General features: G+C 48.4%; 1 protein-coding gene across 6 annotated transcripts in view; it reads right to left on the reverse strand.

Annotated features, from left to right (window-relative positions):
- PHC2 (polyhomeotic homolog 2) overlaps window positions 1–23,153 on the reverse strand; it is a 103,115-nt gene that overhangs the window by 43,024 nt on the left and 36,938 nt on the right. For 3 of the 6 annotated variants that reach the window (XM_057704388.1, XM_057704397.1, XM_057704433.1), the window contains exons 2-6: window positions 7,075–7,281; window positions 4,315–4,473; window positions 3,166–3,243; window positions 2,159–2,323; window positions 128–214 (exon numbers count right to left, since the gene is read on the reverse strand). In XM_057704388.1, coding sequence (XP_057560371.1) covers window positions 128–214; window positions 2,159–2,323; window positions 3,166–3,243; window positions 4,315–4,473; window positions 7,075–7,227 — 642 coding nt within the window. In that variant the 5' untranslated portion in view covers window positions 7,228–7,281. The remainder of the gene's footprint in view (window positions 1–127; window positions 215–2,158; window positions 2,324–3,165; window positions 3,244–4,314; window positions 4,474–7,074; window positions 7,282–23,153) is intronic. The other 3 variants (XM_057704415.1, XM_057704425.1, XM_057704405.1) reach the window with 2 other exon arrangements.

A 23,153-nucleotide genomic window follows, 5' to 3' on the forward strand; every position in this document is an offset into this window, starting at 1 on the left:
TTTCCTAGGACACACCAACCTTTCCAAACATTCAAAGCTCCTCCAGGGCTCGGGCCCATACCCAGTATCAGTGCCCCTCTGTGGGGGTGCCCACCCCCCTGCCCTCCCACCAGCATGGAATCCTCACCTGGGCGGGGGTGGGGGGCCGGGCGGGGGAGCCAGTGCCGAGCTCAGGCTGCACAGTAGCGACGGTGGCCGTGGGCGTGAAGATGAGCTGAGGGGACAAAGGAACAGTGCCGCCTAGGCTCCTAGCTACCTGCGCCAGGTTACCTGGCTGGGCCTGGAATCACAGGAAACGAGGCGCCTTTTACCTGCCCAACGTGGGCTCGGCCACAGGACACAACAGTTTAGCCAGGGAGCGGACTGGGGAAGTGGGGAGGTACAAAAGGGCAAGAGTCCAGGGGGATCTCCTAAAACCTCAAGATGCTCGCCGTGGTCTGACCCAGACCGGGCCGTGGAGGGCCAGGGGTGGGGGCCACTCTGGGGCTGCACCCAAGACAGGTTTACTTCAGAAGCCTCTGTGAGGAGCTCAGCCCCGAGGGACCAACCATCGCAGGACACCCTCAAGTCCCTCTCGGCAGTATCCCGGGGAGCAGGGCCCCTGCGCTGAGAAAGATGCCCTGGGACCATGTTCTAGACCTGACCTGCTCCGGACTCCAGGTCTGGGTGAGAACAGGACGCTGCACCAGAAGGGAGCAGCTTAGATGTATTCTTCTGGCCATCTTTTAGTCAAATTCAGATTATGCTGTGTGTGTGTGTGTGTATATGTGTGTACATTTGTGTGTGTGTGTGTGTGTAAGTGCGTGTGCAGAGACAACAGTGGTAGAGGACCCAGAGCGCCCAGAGCCATAGTCATGTCTGTGTCTCCTTCTGTGGGGACGCAGCGACTGAGGGTCTCTGCGTGACACTCCCACCCCTGTGAGTCTAGCTCAGTGTCCGTGGGGACATGCGGTGTCTGACAGCGTGTCTGCTCCTCTGGGCACGAGTACCCCACTGGGGGAAGGCAGGTGGCCAGGCTGCAGGGCCACCAGCGGGGGCAGTTGAGTAGGACAAGGGACGGGGTAAAATGAAGACAGAGCAGGTCTGGCAGTGTCACGCGGGCTCCCTGGCTCCCTGGAGACGTGGCAGTCTAGTCGACACGTGTGTCTAAGAGGCTATTCCCCAGGAATGGAGCTGGACCTCAGTGAGTCCAGAGTCAAGAATGGAAGTGCTGGAGCAGAACCAGGAAAGCTCCCAGTGTCAAGTTCTGGCTGCAGGAGCCAAGGGAGAGGTGGGACTGTAGAGTCTGCAGGACAGTGTGTCGAGGAGCCGGAGGGAGAACTCTTCAGAACAGGGGCTGCGAGACTGCACTCACAGGGATCTGAGTTCAGCACAGAGCTAGACGTTCCTGCTTCCTAGGGCACATGCTGCCGCTTTCCCGGGAACTTCTGCTAAACCTTAGGAATCTCTCAGCTTCCTACGAACCTCTGCACCTCCTAGGGACAGATGTACGTGGGGGACGCTGGGTGTGCCTGTCCAGGGTTGATACTGTCCTGAGTACATCCGGCCCAAGCAAGCCCGCCTGGTGAATGGTTGACAGGGCGACCCTGATGGGAACGGGCACACAGCTGGGCAGGCAGTGGAGCAGCAGCATGTCCTGGAGCTGACTGCTGCCTGCCCCACCTGGGCTGGAACGCGCTTCTGGACCTGAACTAGCGGCGGCCAGTGCCTGCGAGGACTGTCGCAGTGGGTGGGGTAAGATCCCACCTCCACAGGGGACGCGGGTGTCTGTGCACTTGCTTATCTTACATGTCTGGGTGGACAGACCACCTGGGCACAGATCCCTGCATTCTCTACCCTAATTAACTCTAGGGAGTGGTTTCTGATAAGAAGAGGACCGTTCTGTTTCACTCTAGGAGGGGAAGGAAAGGAGGCATCATGGTAACTTCATTTCAGCCTGGGACCCCACCTTTCTTTGAGTCATGGAGCCTCTACCAAAGCTCCAGCTCAGCCTTCCAGGCCGCCTTCTTTATGCCACCCCTTCTGTCCTGCCAACTGTCCCTCCAATGCTGTTTTCCCACCTTCTCTAATCCCCACCCTTCTCTAATCACCCAGCTCCCACCTTCTCTGCCTCTGTCCTCCCGGCCCACCTGAGCTGTGGCCCAGGCTGGGGACTCACCATCTGTGCCCGCAGATACATCTGTGCTTGGCTTGCAGTCAGGGCCGGAGAAGATGTGTTGCCCAAGAGCACAGCCTGCTGGGCGATGCCCGAGGCTGCTGCCGAGTTGACACTCTGAGCCCGGTTGATGAGCTGGGCCGCTGCTGGGGAGGCTGCCAGGTTGATCTGAGGAGAGAGACACGTGCAGTAGGAAACAGGAGGCTCTGTAGGTTAACTCTGCACCCCTTCACCCACTTCTTTCTCTCCGCTTCTACTGTCCCTTGGTGGATTCAGCCTTCTTTAGGACCAGCTCTACTCCGTGGGCCCTGGATCTTCCCCCGGCACTGCTGCATCTCTGGCCTACGTGCAGAGCTGCAGGGAAGAGCCGATGTGGAGAGGCCTGAGCTATGATCAGAGAGCCTTGACATTGAAAAGATGACGGGGAGTTATTTTAATTATTTATTTATTTATTTAGGTAAGAAGTGGATTTATTTAGAGAGAAACACACTGTGCAGAGGAGTGTGGGCCATCTCAGAAAGGGAGAGGGGCGCTGAAATATGGCATGGTTTGTTTTTATGGTCTGGGTAATTTCATAGGCTAACAAGTGGGAGGATTATTCCAAATATTTTGGGGAAGGTGCGGGGTTTTCCAGGAATTGGGCCACCGCCCACTTTTTGGCCTTTGATGGTTGGCCTCAGAACTGTCTTGGTGTCGGCGGGTGTGTCACTTAGATGCTAACGTATTACAATGAGCGTATAATGAGGCTCAAGGTCCACTGGAAGCTGAATCTTCCGCCATCTCGGACCTTGTTGGTTCTCATCAGTTTATGGATGACTGGGAGTTATTGATGGAAGTTAGAAAGTGGCACACACTTCTTTTCCTGGCAAGAGTAATATACTCCAGCCATGATTCTACATGGCTAAGGTTTCACCACAACTGGGTCTGGAAGTCCACGAACATTTGGGGCAAGGAGGAAGGAGCCGGTCCCGGAGCTGTGGGCGCTGCCTGCTGCTCCCTGTCCTACTCACCGAGGACGACTGGGCGGGGGCCTGTGCAGACACACTGCTGCCCGAAGTGCTCCCTTGTCTGTTGGCCACCAGGCTTGCCTAGGAAAGAATTCTTATCACTAGAGTCCCAGATCTCCTCCAGTCATCCCCCCGGCTCTCACATGCCACAGGAAGCACTGTAGGGCAGTGGCAAGGAGTCAGACCCTTATTCTGGCTCATCTATGTGATCTCAAGCAAGTGCCCCAGTTCCCTCTTTTCTAAGGTGGGGATTGCTTGTAGGACTGCTTAAAGGATTACACGAGGCAGAACATTTACACAGAAGCACTCAAGCTGTCTGCTCTGACTGTGACCAATGTGTCCGGCTCTCTTCAGCCCCCACCCCACCCCACTCTATCATACCTGGCTCACGGGCCCCCACATAGAGAGCTGCGCACATCCTGTCTGGAGGGTCCAGCCTACGCCCTCCCTTTGGGCAGCCTCCTCTCATCCTTCAGTTCCTCCAGCAGACATTCATTCAGACATCCACTCCCGGTTCTGCCAGCAGACAGGTGACACCCATCCCCCGACCTAAGGCAGGCCTCCTTGGTACTCAGCCACTGCAGGCTGCTCTTCTATTTGGAAGAGCTCATCTGCACTCGGAAATGTAGCTACTTTGTCTCCGCATCTATTTGGGTTTCTATCTACTTTCCCTCTCCCCCACTGTAAGCTCCAAGAGGACAGGGTCCACCGTGTACCCAGTGCCTAACATGAGCTCTGGCATGCAGTAGGGGCATAAAGATACTGTTGAATGGACGATTGAGTTCTTCTCGGCCACTACGGGCAGACAGGCAGGCTGAGTGGGCAACGGCCTTCTGTGGACACCTCCTCGGACCCTCGGTCCCCTCCCTGAGCTGTGGTGACGCGGGGAGGCAGGCCCCCACCAGTCCCTCCTTGGGTGAGGCGGGAGGAGAGGTCCAGATGCTCTGCTCCAGAGCTGTGCGACCTCAGGCTGGGCGCTTAGCCTCTCAGAGCCTCTTTCCTCATCTGTCAAAGGACGTGGATGACAGTCGTACCTACTTGGCAGGGGTTCCACGAGGACGCAGTAAGAGAACGCGGGGGAACACGCGTGCAGTGCCTGCTTCTCCCTTTTCCTTCGGCAGCATCCCAGGTGTTCCTATGACATGGGCTTACCTGCTGCACGGCCGCGAGGCTCTGGAGCTGGGCGCTGCTGAGATGCTGCTGCTGCAGGGCCGCCGTCTGCAGCATGAGGTGCTGCTGCTGGGCCGCGTACATCTGCTGCAGGTACTGGGCCGCCGTGCTGGGCTGCCGGTGCAGGGCCTGCTGGATCACCTGCGGGGGCGGGGCGGGGCAGGGGAAGAGCCCGTGCTGCACGCTCGCCCCTTCTGCGGCCAGGCCTGCTCCACCCCGTCTCCCCAGTGGCTCAGAGAAGGATGCAGGACCCCCACTCGCCAGGGAGTGGGGGAGACAACTGTGTGCAAAGCTCCGTGCGTTCCTGCCTGTCTATGGAGCCTCTCTCCTCAGCACATGCGCTCCCTGCTCCTTCCGGAGGACATGGGCGGCACCTGCCGCTCTGACCAACTCTCAGGATAGTGGGAATTCAGGGGACAGGAGTCTTTTAAACCTCCAGTGACACTGGGTCCCACAACAGGCTTGTTAAGTTCCCCCTTCCCCGACGTTCTGCAGCCTCGGATGAGGCTAACAGGACTTCAGGGATGATGATGACAAAGGGAACCGAAGCTCAACAAGGCTGAGAGGAGGAAGAGGGTGGGGAGAAAGAGACAAGTCCAAAGGGGGGCCTATTCCAGCTTTGGCCACACAGCCAGCCAAACCAAAACTTGCCCAACCTCCACCCCCAGCTGCTTGGGAGGTCCTTTCGGTCCCTCAGAAGACGGTCCCCCCGGCTTTGCAGGGCAGGGATGCTGCAGCTACAGGGATGCTGCGTTCCTCTTTTACTCTTTCCCTCCTTCTCTCCATCACTCCCTCTTTTGAGCTACCATCTCCCATTAGTCTCACTGCTATTCCCTCCTTCCTGATGGGACTGGCAAGGCCACAGTCTCTGGGAAAAGACAAAAGGCTGCTCTTTGATCACCTCCCACCCTCCCACCCCTCAAAGCCTCTCCCCTACCCCCAGGAACAAGGTAAAGCAAATGTCTTTCCTGCAGCCCTGAGACCCTCTATCTTCTTCTCATTAGCCCTGGACATTTCTCCTCCCTTCTCCTTACCTGGTCACCCTCCTGCCGTCTTCCCAGGGGATGCCCTACGCGGGTCCTGGCCAGGCTTTGGTCCACTTCCTACCCTCGGCTCTGCTGAATCCCTGGCTACAGGGCTGCTCCTGCCCTGTGTTCTGCCCCAGGCAAGTGAGCCTCTAGTCCCGCTCTCTCCCGCTGAGCATGATTTCTAGGAGCTGCTGGCTCTCAGACAAAACATCTTTGGGCTTAGATTTGGGGTTCTGTAAAAACAGGCTGATATCACAGATTCTCCATGGGCTCTGAGGTCTCCCCAGATACCCCCATCCCATCCCAGCTCCTCCACACACTTCCTTAAGTGTACTTTCCCTCTGAGGGGCCAGGTTTACATGAATTCAGTTCTTTTAATTCCTCGTCCTCCCCGGAATTCCTTCTTCTTATTCCCTTTATCTAGCCCTCTCTATTTTCCTTAGACTCCTGAAAGCACCCCTCAGCATCCAGACTGCAGTGGTAGAGATAGACTTTTCCTTGCTAAAGGATGTCAAGGAACGGAAACAGGAGGCACTCCAATGGTTCTGCTTGGGTGCGGACACAGCTTTGGCTCACTCCATATGCCAGGGCAGAAATCTCAAGTCCTTTTTGCCTAGAATTGTGGTGAGGGTCTGGAGGGCACATCCTAATGCCAGCTGCTAGAAGTGGCGCTAAAATACTCATGTGCAAAGGGGCCAGGGGAGGAGGCTGGGTGTGGGGCAGCAAGGATGGAAGCGTGGTTTTATCAAGTGTGAGGCAGAGATAGCTGGGACAGGGAAGATTCCAGAGTATCTGATGGGGTCTTCTTTGACTAGACTTTTCAGGCTCTCTCACCATCTGCCATGACTTCTCCTCTGTTCCCTAATCTGGGCCTAGGGCCAAAGCTGGATGAGCTCACTTGCCCAGTACATCCAAACTGCAATAGCAAAACTATCAGAGTAAACACTTAGCTGCGGTCTCTCTTTTCTGCCTATTTTATCCAGGAGCCTTAATCAAACATCGTGGTGAATAAGAACACAGGTTTGGGGGGATAATCAGGTTCAGCTCTTTTGTCTTTACCTAGTGACCTTGGAAAAGTCACTACCTTCTCTAAGCCTCAGTTTTCTCAATTACAGAATTGTGCCAGCTGGAGGAGAAGGTAAATATGCAAAATGCTTCGGACAGTGTGGGGCACATGGCAGATGGCAAAACATAGTCACGACTGCATTTTGGAAGAGTGTGTAGTCACCCGGAAGGCCTCACGGATGACACTTTGCAAACCGCTGCTTTGGAGAAGAAGGTAAAAAGCTGCAGAGGTGAAGGATTGTTTGGGATTCTTTTTTGGTCCTGCAAGTGTAAGAAACTTGGTACAAGGCAACGTCACTTAGATTAGGTCTAGGCTGTGACTGGGCAGTTCGCAGTCATTCTTCCTGTTTACTATTTTTACTTGCTGGCCCTTTATAATTTCACACGTTTATCCTCCCCAAACAGCACTGTGGGATCTGAGTCACCAGGTAAGAAAGGAATTTTCCGAACCTACTAAGTATTCCCACTCTCCCCAAGCCTTCCTGATTGAATCCATGTAGTGTCGCTACTCCTCTAAGGATGCACAAATATCTGTCCACTAACATACGCCCTTACGCCCATTCTAGACTCAGCAGCCTGGCTGGCCTACCAGACCATGCCAACGTGTCCTCTGGCGAGCCCCGAGACGATGCATCAGGTGGTGTCTTACCTGCACTGTCTGCCGGTCAGGAATGCCACTGTACACGGAAACCTGGGGCCCCGTGGGGCGGCCACTGCCGCCACTGCTGCTACTGACGCCGCCAGCACTGTTGGCGACACTTGCGCTGCTGGACGTGTGGGGGGCTGGCAGCTCGTTCTCCATGGCCTGCGGGATAGCACAGTCAGGGTGCTCAGGGCGCAGATGAGCAGGCAGGTGCTGGGAGGAAGGAGGCAGAAGGGAAACGCTTAACAGAGGCTCACCAGGGAACACACACACAGAGGCATCGGCTCTCCACCAGCCTGTGGTGGGACCGCTTCTGAGCTGAGGTCTTGAGCCACCCCTGCCATCAGGACAGGGCCAGGCTTGGCTCACCAGGCGAGGTGTGAAATCAGGTCAGCCGGAAATGAAACTTTATGACCTGTTATTCTGCTAGAGGAGGTGAAAAATAACCAAGGAGGATCCCCTCCAGTGGGCTTCCTAGCAGTGATCTTAGGGACCATTCCTCACAGCATCAACCTTTTCATCACTGAGGTGGAGAAATTCAGCATCAAAGAAATTATTATTTGTCCATATGTGTAGAGGTACCTCTTGAAACAAATGGGATTAAAAATCTAGAGAGAACAGAAGGAGAGGAAGAGGCAATAAAATAAACTGGAGTGTTTATTTTGTTTTGTTTCCCAACCCAGAAGAGCTTCGAGTATGTTTGGAGTCTGTTTCCTTCCCGAAGTACTCACTGAGTGCTCTCTGATCTAATGCTGAGTAGGGCACCACCACGTTGAGCAATTTGGTGAAAATCACAGGTTTTGGAGTCAGAAAGACTTGGGTTTGAGTCCTTGCTCTGCCACTTACCAGCTGGGAAACCTTGGCAAGTCACACTTCTCTAAACTTCTGTCTGAATCTGGCAGACATAAGAGTGTATAGATTGTTGGGAGGACAAAATAAATTAACGTTACAAAGCGCTTAGTGGGGTGTTGAGCATATACTGGGCGTTCCTCATGCACTGGCTGCTGTTGTGCTTACTAAAACTGTCCCCAGCCTGGTTCCCACTGTCTGGTTCCAACAGATCAATCCTCTTTCAAGGTGGAACTGGCAAAGCCTCCTGGAACTTCTATCCTAGTCGCTAAGGATACAAGTGCCAGAAATTCCTTCAGGGACCATGCCATGATTGGCATTCAGAACTGGAAGCTATGCATCCCCTCGAGGCAAGGAGTGGAGAAGGGCTGGGAGAGAAGGAAGGAGTGGTGGGAAAGTCATACCCAGGTCTGAGCTCAAGTTCCTCTCTTTTTCTTCTTTCATGCTATTTCTAAAATCCTAATTTCCATACATACAAGGGTGAGTCAAAAATTATCCGCACTCTGGTTATAGAATTTATTTTATTTTCATTAATTTTTAGAAAAGACAAATACATCATTTTCAACATAATCTCCTTGCTTTTCAATATATTTTGTCTATCTGTCAAAAAGCTTTCATATTCCCTCATTAAAAAATGTTTTAGGCTGAGTTGCAAGCCATGAATGCACCTGTCTTTACTTCTTCATCAGAAGTGAATCTTCATCCTTGTAGGGCTGCTTTCAGGGGAAAGTCTGATGAAGCAAGATCAGGACTACAGGGAGGATGCTTTAACATCTCAAAGGAAGTAATCCACAACAGACTTGGGTTTTGAAAAGTTTGTGCAAGATGGGTACCGAAACAACTCACAGAAGAGCATAAACAGAAGCATCTGGATATCTGCAACCCAAATTTGGACTGATACTCAAAGGAAGGTGAAAGTTTCTTAAAGAGAATCATTACTGGTGAAGAGACATGGATTCATCACTACAAGCCTGAGAGTAAACGGCAGAGAATGGAATGGAAACATCCTGAATGACTGACCAAGAAAAAGTTCAAAAGTCAACCTTCAGCTGGAAAATTGATGCTTACAGTTTTCTGGGATTCTCAAGGGCCAGTATTGGAACATTATCAGGAAAAAGGTTCAACAATCAACAGTGCTTGTTTCACTGAGATGTTTATTGAAGAGCTGAAACCTAAACTTCGGATTAAATGCAGGGGACTGCTATCCAAGGGCGTTGTGATCTTGCATGACAATGCACGTCCGCACACTTCTGCCCACACTGTCAACACTCTGCAAAAACTTTGTTTTGAGGTGTTAAAGCATCCTCCCTATAGTCCTGATCTTGCTCCATCAGACTTTCACCTGTTTGGTGCCCTGAAAGAAGCCCTACAAGGATGAAGATTCACTTCTGATGAAGACGTGAAGACAGGGGTGCATTCATGGCTCGCAGCTCAGCCCAAAACATTTTTTTTTTTTTTTTTTTTTGGCGCACGGGCTTAGTTGCTCCGCGGCATGTGGGATCTTCCTGGAGCAGGGATTGAACTCACGTCCTCTACATTGGCAGGCAGATTCCCAACCACTGCGCCACCTAGGAAGCCCCAAAACATTTTTTAATGAGGGAATATGAAAGCTTGTTGACAGATGGACAAAGTGTATTGAAAAGTAAGGAGATTATGTCGAAAAATGATGTATTTGTCTTTTGTAAAAGTTAAATAAAATAAATTCTACGGCCAGAATGCAGATACATTTTGACTCACCCTCGTATATATAAGCTTTTCCTTGTACCCATTCCTCCCTACATTTAAACACATTTCTTTGTCATCCCATCATAGACATTCAAGTTTTCACTTGCAGATTTTACCAACTTAATAAATGAAGAAAATGATATGATTTTTTTACACAGTGTTGAGAACATTAGTGCAAAGAACTAAAATGGTCATCAGCATCCCGTCATATTCGCCCCAGTGTGCTCAGTTTGGAGGTTGTCAGCTTTCTTCAGGATGCCTTCCTCAGACTGTGTGGGTTTAATCATGGGCTGCAAAAAGTGTGGGTGAAGCTTCAGAGACAGGAAAGTTGGGGGTGAGGAAATCCAGGTTACTCCCAGTAAGCAGGCAGCAAGTTGAAGTTCAGAGGCCTGTGGCTCCCAAGGCACTGTGACAGCCAGCAAACAGCACTCACGACCTGGGTCCTTAAGCAGTGACTGTCCCTAATTTTTCCATGTCTGCGTTTACTGCCACAGGGCAAGGGGACCTCCGTGAATGCTCTTTGTCCTGAAGTGCACTCAGCTCTGGGCCTCACTTTGGCTACTCACTTGTTAAGGATGCTTTTGATGATAACGGTGGTGCAGGCTGATGAAATAGTGAAGTCTACATGTATTTCCTGTGCCCTGCTCAGCTGAAATCTACCTTATCTTATGCTCCTGGAAGGAAGGGTTGGCTGGATGGAAAGCAGTAGAAGGCATAATTCTGATCTTGCAGAAATTGACAACCTAGTTGTAGAGATGAGGCTCCGTTGGAATTTCGAGGCTCACCAAGCAACAGATCAGTAAATGGGAGTTATGTTCAAGCCTGGAACATCCCACAGAATCCCACAGTCTCTTCCTAGTTCAGTGCCGTACCTCCCTTTCCCAAACTGTTCATCAGAATCTGGTTTCGGTTCTTGCTTTGCATCCCATCCTAGGAAATCTCAACGGAAGTATTTATAAACATAAACAAACAAAAACAAGGCAGCAGCCACAGCAACTTAAGGAGAGGGCAGTCTACATCCTGGATGATTAAGCCTCAGCTCTATTTTTTTTTTCTTTTGCAGCAGCTAGGGCAGATCTTGCGCAAAGTATATACGCAATTCTTGAGAAATAAGATTCTGAAGAGAGCATGGCATTTGTTTATGGAAAAACTGCACAGGCAGGCAGCAACTGCTCCCCATGAGAGAGACAGAGAGACAGACTGACCTTAGCAACACAGGGACATGATATGTTTCCTGAACTCTCTTGCCCGCCTGCCGCCTTCCTTCTGCTGCCAAGCATGCCTTTCCCTCCTCTCTTCATCACCTCGCTCTTGGCTTCTGCACCCCCTCTTCCGCTTTCCCTTTTCTGTCTGGTTAATTTCTGCCCCCAGCCCCTGGTTTTCCCAGCCTTGTTGCTGCCTCCTCATCTCTATCCTCTCTGACCCCCATGCTCACGCCCGCTCTCCCTTCCCCATCCTCCTGTGTGCTCACACTCACCTCTCTGTCTGACTCTCTTGAACACATGCGTATTCCCCCGCCCTCCCCTTGCCCTCTTGCCCTCATTCCATTGATCCTGACTGGCTGCTCCGGTTACTCCGATGAGCTCTCTCCTCACTCCCGCTCTCTCTTCTCCCTCCCACACCCTCTCCCAGCTGCAGCCAGCTCCCTCTGGGTCAGGCTTCCTGGCTCCAGCTCTCTCTCCTCTCTCTGGTGGTCCCCCTGCCTGGCCACCTCTCTCCCCCAGGCCTGATCAGGCACGTCCTCGCTCCCGTTCCCATGCACACGCTCTTACTCCTCACACAGTGCATGCTTCCTATCCCTCCCTTTCTCGCAGGTCGGTTCTCTGTTCTAGCTCCCACTTTTCATGGCTACAGGTGTCTCTCCCGTGCTCCCTCTCAATCTCTCCTGGAAGGCACAGAGGAGGGATGGACAGACTTTGCCTAAGAGACTAGGGACCGCTTCAAAGGAGAAATAACATTTGAGCTGCCTGAACCCACGCTGTCTCTACTTTCACAACATAAAGCTGCCCCGTCCCACCTTCCACTCCTTGTCAACCCCGTCCAGAGCTTTCCCCAATCAACCCGTTCCTAGTTTTCCCACAATCTGAACATCTGTTGAGCGTCTACCGCATGTGGGGTATTCTTGCGAAGTACTGGGAATTGAAAAGAGGTAGAAGACATGGATCTTCACTTTAAGGTTCAAAACTTTTGAAGGCATATCAGAAATGATGAAACCTAAGGCCTCTTGCCCCAGGAAAAAATGCACAGATGTATAAAAAAATGTGCTTACAATTGTAGAGGTTAATGAATCCTTTGAAGCCTGTCCTGTAACTCCAGACTCTGTTTCTTAGTCAGTAGGAACTGGGCATGAAGCACAAAGTCAAAGATAAAAATAATATTGCCGGCCATATGCCAAATGAGTGATGAGATCACACCTGCTGGCATTCACAAGAGTGGTGTGTCGAGGAACGTGCGCCACGTGATGGAGGGAACGTGGAGGAGGGTTACTCCAGGCTTTGTGTTGCCGAGACTGACACTACTGCTGAGTAGCTACTGCCGTAGGTGTACAGATGGCCAGCCCTTCCCCCTGCCCATTCTCTGGTGGCTCAGTCATCCCAGGAGAGGCAACGCGCCAAAGCAGAGAGAGCATGGACTTAGGAGTCAGGCCATCCTAGCTCTGGGGATGCCAGCTCTACGGTGACTAGTCGTGTGGCCTTGGGCAACACAGTTTACCTCTCTTAGTCTTAGTTTCCTAATTGGCAAAACTGGGCAATAAGAATACCTATTTGGGGGTGGTGGTGGTGGTATATGTGGGTTAGGGTTAATCGCGTAGCCTCATCACACCTTTCTAACCTTATATTCTACAATGTGAGTCCACTGCTCTGGTCTGGAGGACCTGCTTTCTTTCTCCCAAATACCGCATGCCCACGTGCTCATGATTACCTCCTCGACACCTTAATTTTGATGAAGTCTAATTTAACTTTTTCTTTATGGTTGCTGCCATATCTAAGAGGCCATTGCCTAACCCAACGTTATCAAGATTTACACCTAGGTTTTTTCAGAGTTTTATAGTTTTAGTTCTTACATTTAGGTCTTTGATTATTTTGAATTATTATACATGGTGTGAGGTAGGGGTATATTTTCATTATTTCTTTATTTTTATCATGTAAAATATATATAACACAAAGCTTGCCCACTTATAATGTTGTGAAACCATTACCACTATCCAGAATTTTCACCACCCCAAACAGAATCTCTGCCATCATTAAGCAATAACTCCCCATTCCCTTCTCCAGCCATGTTCAGCCCCTGGTAAATTCTAATCCACTCTCTGTCTCTACAAATGTCTATTCTAGATACCTCCTATAAGTGGAATCATGTAATATTTGCCCTTTTTTGTCTGGCTTATTTCATTTAGCATGTTGTCAAGGTTCATCCATGTTGTAGCATGGATCAGAATTTCATTCCTCTTTATGGCTGCATAATATTCCATTGTATGTATATATTACACTCTGTTTATCCATTCACCCATTGATGCACTTGGGTTTTTTCCACATTTTGACCATTGTGAATAACACTGCTATGAACATTGGTGTACAAGTACTTGTTTGAGTTCCGGCTTTCAGTTCTTTCGGGTATATACTTAGGAGTAGAATTGCTGGACCATATGGGAGTTCAATGTTTAGCTTTTTGAGGAACCACCAAACTGCTTTCCTCAACTTCATTCTTTTGCATGTGGATATTCCTGTGGTCCCTGAACCATCTGTTGAATCAGCTCTGTTCTGGGGCCCACACGATTTCCTCACTAAGCTTCTCAGTGTGGCATATGGATCCCCATGAGCTGACCCTACCTGCCTCCTCTGCCTCATTTTCTACACTACACTCTCACCGGGGTCAGCATTATTCCCAACGACTTGACATTTTGGACACCTGGCTATTTCCTACCTCTGTGGTTTTACTCAGGCTGTTACCTTCCCCTGAAATGCCTACCTTCCATCTTTCACTTAACCAGCTCCTTAGATCATCAGAACAACTTAAGTCTCTTCTGTGAAACCGTCACTGAATGCAGCTTTCTCTAACACTTCTCTTGTTTCAAACTGGGTCCTAATTTCTTCCTTAAAGCCATCCAGTTGGTTGACTTCTCCCAGGACACTTTGTGCTTACCTCTCTCCTAGCACTTGTCATATCACAAGAAAGTGATTTACCTATGTGTCTGTCTTCTCCACTAGACTGAGCTCCTGGAGAACAGGGATTGAGCCCTGTTTTCCCATATATACCTAGTGTTTCATTCCATAAATGTTTGTTGAACAAAACTGCTTAACACACCACACTCTATCCTACTTCTCATCAGAAGGCTCCACTTAATTTCTACCTCATCTGCAGAATTCTCGCCAACTGCTTTAAAACATATATCACTGCTGATTTAATTTCAGTATCTTCCATCAACGGTATCTACACTAATAATATTGACTATTTATTGAGCACCTCTAGTAGGTCAAGCACTATAGGAGGTGCTTTATATATATGCATGACCTCCCTTATGGGGTAGATATTATCCCAATTTTGTCAATGGAGAACTTAGCAAAGTAACTTATCTAAGGTCATCATAGAACTTGCATGTAAAACCAAGTCTGATGCCAAAACCAGAGCTCTTCCCACACTACACCCTCTGAGACCTCACCCATGATCTCACCTTGAGCAATTATGTCAATGACATTGGCCAAAGTCTATACCAGAGCATACTAGATTTTCAGAGGTGGAAAGGAATTGCAAACACTGAATTTAATCCCTAGTTATTAATTCGTGTCCATTAAATATTGTATACTTACAAAATAACCTCTCTCTATACATAATGTACAAAGGATAACACACACGTGTACCCACCAATCAATTTAAGAAATCAAACATTACCATAACCTCCCTTGTTTTTCTTATGCAAAAACTGAAGCCTAGTTTTTGGGAAAGTGAGTCACTCAAGGAGATGGGGCTCCACTGACTGTGCTGCAGTCGCATGCACATGGAGGCACCCCCAGAAAGCCTGCTAGACTCATGGTGCTGGAGATTTACTCAGCCAGAGGGTTGGAGTTTGCCATAAGGAGAAATCTGAAGCTAGGGTGCTGCCCTATGTCACTTTCTCACTGGTCTCCTGGGAGAAGGGAACTTGTGTTAGAAAGAAACAGGATTATTTAGGAAGCGTGGAACAATATAGCAGTTTTCAAACTATTTCTACTACAGTTCCCCTCTTTGAACTCAAGCTTTCAGGGCCTTCTGCCTCAAAGCTCTGCTCTGTGGGAGGAAGATGAGTGCTCTAAGTGAGAGCCATGGAGCCATATGTGGAGTCTCCTTACACCCCGACCCTGGAGGCCCCACATTAGAAACTTACTAGGCTTTAAGCATTTCACTTACCCCTATTCAATTTCCTTTTAATTCCTACCCTTATTCCTCCCATCTCCTCCTTCTAACTAGTTCCTTACTTCTTCCCCAAGGCCACCCATCCTGGTACATTGCCACTACAAACCCACAGCCAAATCTGATTAATGGCTAACGTCTAGAACTGAGAGTCTGTTTCTCTCTGGGTTCCAACTCACTGTGTGGTTTTGTGTGAGCCGGAGTTCTGAAGGCTATGATTCCTACTTTAGTCAATTTTCCCCTCCCAACCGTGAGGGACCACTTTGAATGATGTGCTGACTGTAACCAGCTCAGAGAGTGATCTGATTACAGGTCTCTGCTGCCCAGAGGGCCTGAGACAAGCAGCTGGAGAAATGCTGATGGTCCTGCCCTCCCAGGAGCCACCAAGTCTGGGGAACACTAGGCCTTTGTCCCAAGGGTCAAGGAAATCCATTTGCTGCAGATTACAGCTGTGACAGAGGTTCCAGGGAAGTAGAAGGGAAAAGAAACTGAAAACAGAGCTCTCCAGATGAAGCTTAAAGCCCTGGGGTAGAGTGGGGTGGGCTAATGGAAGCAGAGACTGATGGGAGATGAGAGGTCTAGTCCTCCCCACAGAGGCTGCTGCTGTTATCACCCCTGTAGTGGCTCGGGGGACGGAGAGTTTGAAGAGGCAGGTGACGTTGTTCTTTGCTGTGGCTCTGCCTCTCCTCCGGCTGCCTCTCTGTCCAGGTGTAAGTTCGTATTAGCGAAGTGTTCAGGGTCTCTAGACTCAGGGGCCCAAGGGGAGACCTCCTTACACCTCCCTACAGTTACTGTATCAACATAAGTGTCCTGATTTGCACTAATCTGATTATGCCTCTGGCAGCTGTTTGAGGTTACTGATACATTGGAAGCAGTCCAAATGGATTCAGCTCAAACTGCCTCAAAAAGCTCTCCCGTCTCTCTCTTAGTGTTTCTAGAAACCCAAGTGAATAAATGAGGGCTCACAGAGACAAAAATGAAGGATGAGAAGGTTAAAACTGATCACGTAGTCCTAGCCATCAAAATAGAACAATTTCATTGTGAAACAGAACCCAACAAATAATTAAAATTTTTTAAGAGAAGAGCTGGGATGCATTTATTTTACTTTGTACTTTGAAATAATTTTAGACTTACAGAAAAGTTGGGAAAATAGACAAGGGTTCCTATATACTCTTATGAACAACAGTATAATGCTCAAAACCAGGGAAGTCGCATAGATACACTATTATTAAACAAATTACAGACCTTATTTGGTCCTTCTTCTGGTCCAGGATATCACATAGCGTTTGGTTGTCACGCCTCCTTAGTCTCCTCCAATCTGTGACACTGTACTCTTGTCCTGTCTTTCAAGCCACTGACATTTTCGATGAGTACTGGTCAATTATTCTCTAGACTGTCCCTCAATTTGAGTTTATTTGGTGTTTTTTTCCTCACGATTAGATTGAGGTTAGCCTTTTTTGGCTAAAATACCACGGAAGTGATGTTGTGTTCTTCCCAGCTCCTCATCTCAAGGGTTACGTGTTATTGATGGTCTATTATTGGTGATGTTAACCACAATTACTTGGTTAAGGTCAGAACCCCATAAATTTAAATGAACAAAGTTTTTCTGAAACCTCATTGTTTTCTTTAATTTATAGAAGGCAGACTCTATCAGGTGTTTCTATAACAAGCTGGTGCTGGTTGGCTGAAGAATATGAAGAGCAGCAAGAAGGATTTGATCTCTTGGAAGGAACATGTAGTTAATGCCATGTTATGTATACACTGAGTGCTTGGGGGTGGAGGCATCTTTAGCCTCACTGCTCTAAGACAGGGCAGGCACACAGCCTGCATCTTCTATGGCAGGGACTGGTACTTCTGTAACAGGCCTGAGAGCAAATAGTTCAGGCTCTCACCGTGAGAGCCTGTGACCACTCAACTCTGCTGTGCAAAAGCAGCCACAGACAAGCCCTAACTGTATGTAGTGGGGCTGTGTTCCCAAAAAATATTCGTTACACAAAAAGGAGGTGGGCCAGGTTTGGGCTATGGGCTGTAGTTTCAGGGCGCCTGTTCTGTGCAAACATACACTGGCTGACCGTGTACCTGCAGTATGTTGGTCAACATCACGGGCTTTGGTGTTAGAAAAACCTGGGTTCAAATTCTAACCAGGCCACACATTAGCTGTGTGTCCTTGAGCAAGTTAAGTCATCTTTTGGGCCTCAATTTCTTCAGTAGTGAAATGAGACCCCATTTCCCTCATGGGCTGGTTATGTGGGTTAAATGAGATGTCAATAAAGCACTGAGGACCACACTTAGCAAATAGTAAGCATGTGATGAATGGTGAGGCTGCAAGCCTGATTTGGGATTTGGAACATGATGACTGTAAGTGCAGTAAAAAGTGAGGATCCCATAAGTCATTTTCATCATTAGTCACAGTCACGCTCAAAAGTCTTTTTATAAAGAACCACGGGTCTGTTTTACCTGTTTAAATTTTTGTCTCTTTTTTTTATAGGGCACTTTTCCAGAAGGCTCTTCAGGAACATAAGGTTTAGAGAGAGCTGATCTCTGCAGTGAGCAGGCATGCGTGCTCTAGAGCCAGGCTGGCTGGGCTCCACCTTCAGGTTCTCAGCGTGACTCTGAGCAAGTCAGAAAGCCCCTCTGGGCTTCAGTCTCCTCAACTGTAAAACCGGGACAACAATACTGCCTTGCAGGGTTGTTCGGAGTGTTAGGTGAGTTAATGCATAGACAGCAGTTAGAACTGTCACTGGCACCTAGTAATCGCTTAATGGATGTTAGCTGCTGTTATCATGATCATTATTAATTATTATTATTATTGACATTATTAAAGGTTCTTTGGTCTTAACTCCAGGGTTTAAAGAGGGATGCTAGTCTACTGGCTTCCCAGAAGACAAACACTTAGACAAACTTGGACCCAACTGTTACGTTAAGTTGGTGCCTAAGGTTAGGACATCCATCTCCTTAATACCCCAGCCAGCCATCATAACTGCATCCATGTCCTTGTTCCCCTCACTTCAAATACTGCCTGTTATGGGCTGAACTATGTCCTCTCAAAAAGATGTTCGATACCTAACCCCCAATAGGCCAGAATGTGGCCTCATTTGGAAACAGGGTCATTGTAGATGTAATTAGTTAAGATGAGGTCATACTGGCCCCTAATCCAGTATGACTGGCGTCCTTATAAAGGAATGCAATGTGAAGAGGCAGACATACACGAGGAGAAAACTGCCATGTGAACATGAGGGCAGAGAGTGGAGTTATGTCTTCATAAGCCAAGGGATACCCAGGGACCACCAGAAGCTGGGAAGAGGCAAGGAAGCGTGTCAGGGGGAGCACGGCCCTGCGGACCGGGATTAAGACCTTGATATTGGGCTTCTAATCTCCAGATCTGCGGGACAGTGCATTTCTGTTGTTTGAAGCCACCTAGATTATGGCACAGACTCGAAGGAGAGGAGGCTGGGGTAGGGTAAGAGAAGACTATTTCCTGAGAAAAAGGTACTTTAATTTCCATCCATAACTTAGAAAAACCTTCTTCTGAATGTTTGGTGACAAAGTAAATTCTTCCTGCGATGGCTTCAGTCAGTTCTTCCTTGTTTGGTTTTAGTAGAGCTCTGCATTCCTCGGAGCCAAGACTATAAGAAGACCTCTATAAAAACCTCTCTACACTAAGTTTCTCCACCAAGCACGCATGCACACCCCTCCCCCATTTCTAGAGCATGCCATTTTCTGCCATTCCATCTCGGCCTTGAACTAGCCCGATGTTGGGTTACACTGTGGTGGGCTAGTCCTTCTGCCACTGCTACTTCCTGCCAAGCATAACTAGGCCAGGACAGGGATCATGGGAAACAGCCAGGCTTTCAAAGGAACTGTTCAAGGGCGTGGAAATTTATCTAGAAAGTGTCCACCAGCCTTCTTTTCTCTTCGTCTTTTGTCCTACCCTCCAAACTGGATAGACCTCAGACCCACCAGTGGCCCTGTAGGTGTCTCTTGACCCTTGGAGTTTGCTCACTTTATGAACATCAGGGTCAAGAGAACCTTGGAGAAGCAGGGGCCATACTGGGGTGCTGACATCTGAGTGTGCTCCCCCAAGATCTTACTCCAAGAGCGTAGCTTCCTCCTTTAGAGTTTCCTCTTACATCCCCTGGAAGGAGATTGGGAAATGGGGCTTTGACAGGTTATAGAGAGAGACATTGCCTGGGATAGAAGTGGCACCTCCTGTCACGAAGACTCTTGGTCTGTACCGGTGAATGGTTTTTTATCCACTAGGAGGCCAGTGGCCTTAGGCCTGGTGCTGGTAACTGATAATCCTTACCACTTTGCGGTACTTGCTCAGAGACAGGAGCTCGATAGGCAGGATCTCATTTATTCCTCACCACAAACCTATGACACAGGGATTATGTCTTCATTTTTCCCATGAGAAAACTGAGGTTCAGAGATATCCAAAAACGTACGTGAGGCCATGGAGCTTGCAAATGGCGGGTGCAGGATCTGCGGGCCAGGGTTGCAAGTCCACACACAAGAGGAAGAATGACTTGCGTTCAGTCCAGCCTAGGCCTCTCTGGGCCAGTGAGTTCTCACCACTTTAACGTGGCTCCTATTGCCTTCTGTCTGACAGACTGCCTCACAGGCGTTATCTCAAGCTGGGGGTCAGTCCATGGCGGGCCCATCACCTGTAACTCTCCCAGGGCTTGCCTTGTACCCCAGAAATCATACCTGGAGTAATAACTGGGGTGTGTCTGACATCTGGAGGCCTTTCCTGTTCCTGTTTTCAGATATATTATCTTATTTAGATATAAGCCTGGTCCTGTTAGTGGTGTTTACAAAATCATTTGCACAATCTAATTGAAAAGTAACACAAAACAAAAACAACTGTCCCACAGTCCTTTGGGGAGAAGGGATGAAGGAAACCTGCCTTCCCTGAACGCCCACGAAGTGCCAGGCATCGTCTTAGGGAGGCAGCACGATTTAGAAGAGAAAAGGAGGAGTTCCATATTTGGAGAAAGCTGCTTTGACTCCTTATTCTGCTCCAGCTGGGAAACCCTGGACAGGTTACTTAATGTCCATGGGCCTCAGTTTCCTCACCTGTAAATAGTGCTAATGATATAGATTTTTAAGAGTTATTGGGAAAAGTGAATAATAAAATGCAAGCAAAATACCTCGCACGGTGTACGGCACAGAACAGGCATTTAATAATTAGCAGCCTCCCTCTGCCTGCTTACTCTTTCTGGCATTGTTTTGGAGTAGTAATTACTGGTGAGGAAGCAGGTGCTGAGTGGTCAAGTGACTTGCCCAAGTTCACAAAGCTATTAAGTGGCATAAACCAGAACAGTCTGAATCTAGGACTCAAGTTCCAACTGTAATCTGAGAATGCCTTGAATGTGGAGAAGGGAAGACTCTCAAAAACTGGGGTTTTTAATCCTTTACAATTATTGAACATACTCTTATTCTAGGCTTGATTATAAGCTTTTCCCCCAGAGTCCAAAAAGCCCCATTCTCAAACCTTAGGAATTTCCTTCCTAAGAAAAGGGGGGAAAAAAAAGAAAAGAAGCACCCACCCCATGTACAGGTGAAACTGGAAGAATTGATAACCAGGTAGACTTAACCATGGTGTGTGTGGTGTGTATACGTGTGAAAGCGGCGTGTTCATGCATGTGCACTCATGCACATGTGTGCTGGGAAGGGGGAAGCAAGAGACCAGAAGCCTATTAGCACCTGCTATTTCTAGATTAAGTGCCCCACACAGTGGCAAGCTCTGTGCGGTAAGAGTGCTTTAGAAATCCAGAGAGTAAGTGATCAATAAACATATTGTTCTTGGAGTTGCTTTTCATGCAGCGATTGGTCTGTCAGTTTGCAAGGTGTCTGGGTTAGGACTAAGCCTACATTACACTGTGAACAGGTGTACAACGCGAGATTTTAGCCTCCTTCCTCCACCCCCTCCTCCCATCTCCTGTGGGACCGTCCCCTCCCTAGGCCCTCGCTGCTTTGGCCTGGCCCACCAGTTAAAGGAGTCGGCCATTCCTAAGAGGCTTTCTCTTGCTGTGCTACTGCCCTAGCAACTTGTCCTGGCAGCTGTTTCACAGCTTTGGGATCACAAAGCAATTCCAGAGCCCCCGCCCCACCCCGGCCCCGCTCTGGGGCCTCCTTTCCCTCATTTGTCCCAAATAATAGCCTCTAATTGCTATTAACATTCCTTTCTAGCAGAAACACACAGCATGTCTGTGGTCAGCCTGTGATCTACTGTCTCCACCAGTCTTTTGCTTCTTCTTATATTTGGAATGTTATGTTCTATCCCATTTTATACCCATATGTTTGCTTTTCTTCTCTTGGCATACCTGTTGGCTTTTAGCTTCATGTATTTCCAAACCATCTTGCTGCTGTTTGAAGAAGAAAACTATCTAAATGGGGTAGATCCCCCTCAACCTTCCACTCTTTCCCGTCAAGTATACATTTACCCTCCTTTACTCCCTCATATTTATAAAACTTAGGTAGCTAATTTTGATAGCCAGAATAGGACTACAGAGTGGAAACTGTAAGGAGATAGATTTCAACTCAACAGAAAAAAGTGCTTACTAATAGTTGGAGTTGTTAAAAGTGGGGTGGACTGGTTTGTGAAGAAGTGAGTTTCCAGTCAGTGGAGGCATTCAAGCAGAAGGTGAGCCACGGCAGGTGTGATTCATGCAGCACTGCCTCTAGGGTCTCTTTTAACTCTGGTAGTGTACAACCATGAAAATATTCTACTGGACACCAGAAATTCAAGTGAAAATTTAAGTTTTTGCTTATTTTTAATAGTACTTCCATTTATGAACGTTCTGAATGCTAGTCTCATTTTTCAAGCGGCAGGACAGCCCCTAACTGGTTTTCATCAGTCTAGTTACTAACAAAAAGAATAAATTCCACTAGTGCGAACTTCCTGATTCTCATCATCTACTCAGATGAGAAACTATTGTTCTTATTTCATGGATGGGGCAGCTGCAAAGTGGCTAAGTAGAAAAGCCGATCAATTCTTTCGGACTTTCAGAACACTGGTTAAACACAAACTAGCTCACCCAATCAACATCCTTCTTTTCCATGTCTGTTGAACAATTATTACGTGCTTGGTACGGAATAAAACACAAAAATGATTCAGGTATTGACTCTGGAGTTAAAGTTCATGAGGAGAGATAAGAATAGTACATAAATAAATACAACAGGAATTGGCAAACCTTTTCTGTAAATAGTTCAGGCTTTGCGGACCACATACGGTCTCTGTTGCATACTCTTATTTGATCCCCTTCCCCCAATCATTCCTACTTTTCTGACCCCTGAAATGGAATAAGGTGTAAAGCGATAACCTATGGTGGAATTAGGTAGAAGTTTCATTTGCGGTGGGCCTTCAAAGATGGGTTTGACTGGGACTTTGGAAGTGGGAAGGGGGTCCTGTGGGTGGAGGGAGATCTTTCCCGTTATACACTGCCCCCTGTTTTCTATTCTTACAGCAGAGGTTTTCAAAGAGTGGTCAGTATTATCTGGGAACGTATTAAAAATGCAAAATTTCAGGCCCACAGTGGTTCCCAAACTTTAGCATACCTGAGAATCCACCTGCAGAGTTTGTCAAAACAGACTGCAGGCCCCACCTGCAGATCTCTGATGCTGCTGGTCCAGGGACCACTGTCTTGGAGAGCATCTGTCACATCTATACACAGGGTGTGGACGCTCTGCTCTGCATCAGGTTCATGCCATTTAGTGCATGTACTCAGAAAGGGACTTTGGGCCACTATAAGTTTATGATGACCTTTTCCCTCTGGGGCAGGGGCTTTGAACCTTGTTAGGCTCACCACCGGAGGCAGCTACTCACTGTGGTGGGCTGTGTGCTTGGGAGGCTATTCCTTTCTGTGTCTTGGTTATTGGTACACATTCTGTCTTGCATGATTTTTGTTTGTTTTTAATCACTGTTACAAAATGGTCCCCTCTGCATTGTGCTGGGGACTACCTCCATTGGTCAAGAAAAAAAAAAAAAAAAGACAGTGCTTCTCTTTTGGTATTTAAATTAAATGACTTCTAAAAACTCAGACATGGAGCTCAGAGAGACTGAGCTGAGAAGGTGGGTAGAAGGGAAAGACAAGCCAGAGAGAGGACACAGGACGAATCTC

Source organism: Hippopotamus amphibius, chromosome 1 (genome assembly GCF_030028045.1).
Source record: "Hippopotamus amphibius kiboko isolate mHipAmp2 chromosome 1, mHipAmp2.hap2, whole genome shotgun sequence".
Lineage (NCBI taxonomy): Eukaryota > Metazoa > Chordata > Mammalia > Artiodactyla > Hippopotamidae > Hippopotamus > Hippopotamus amphibius.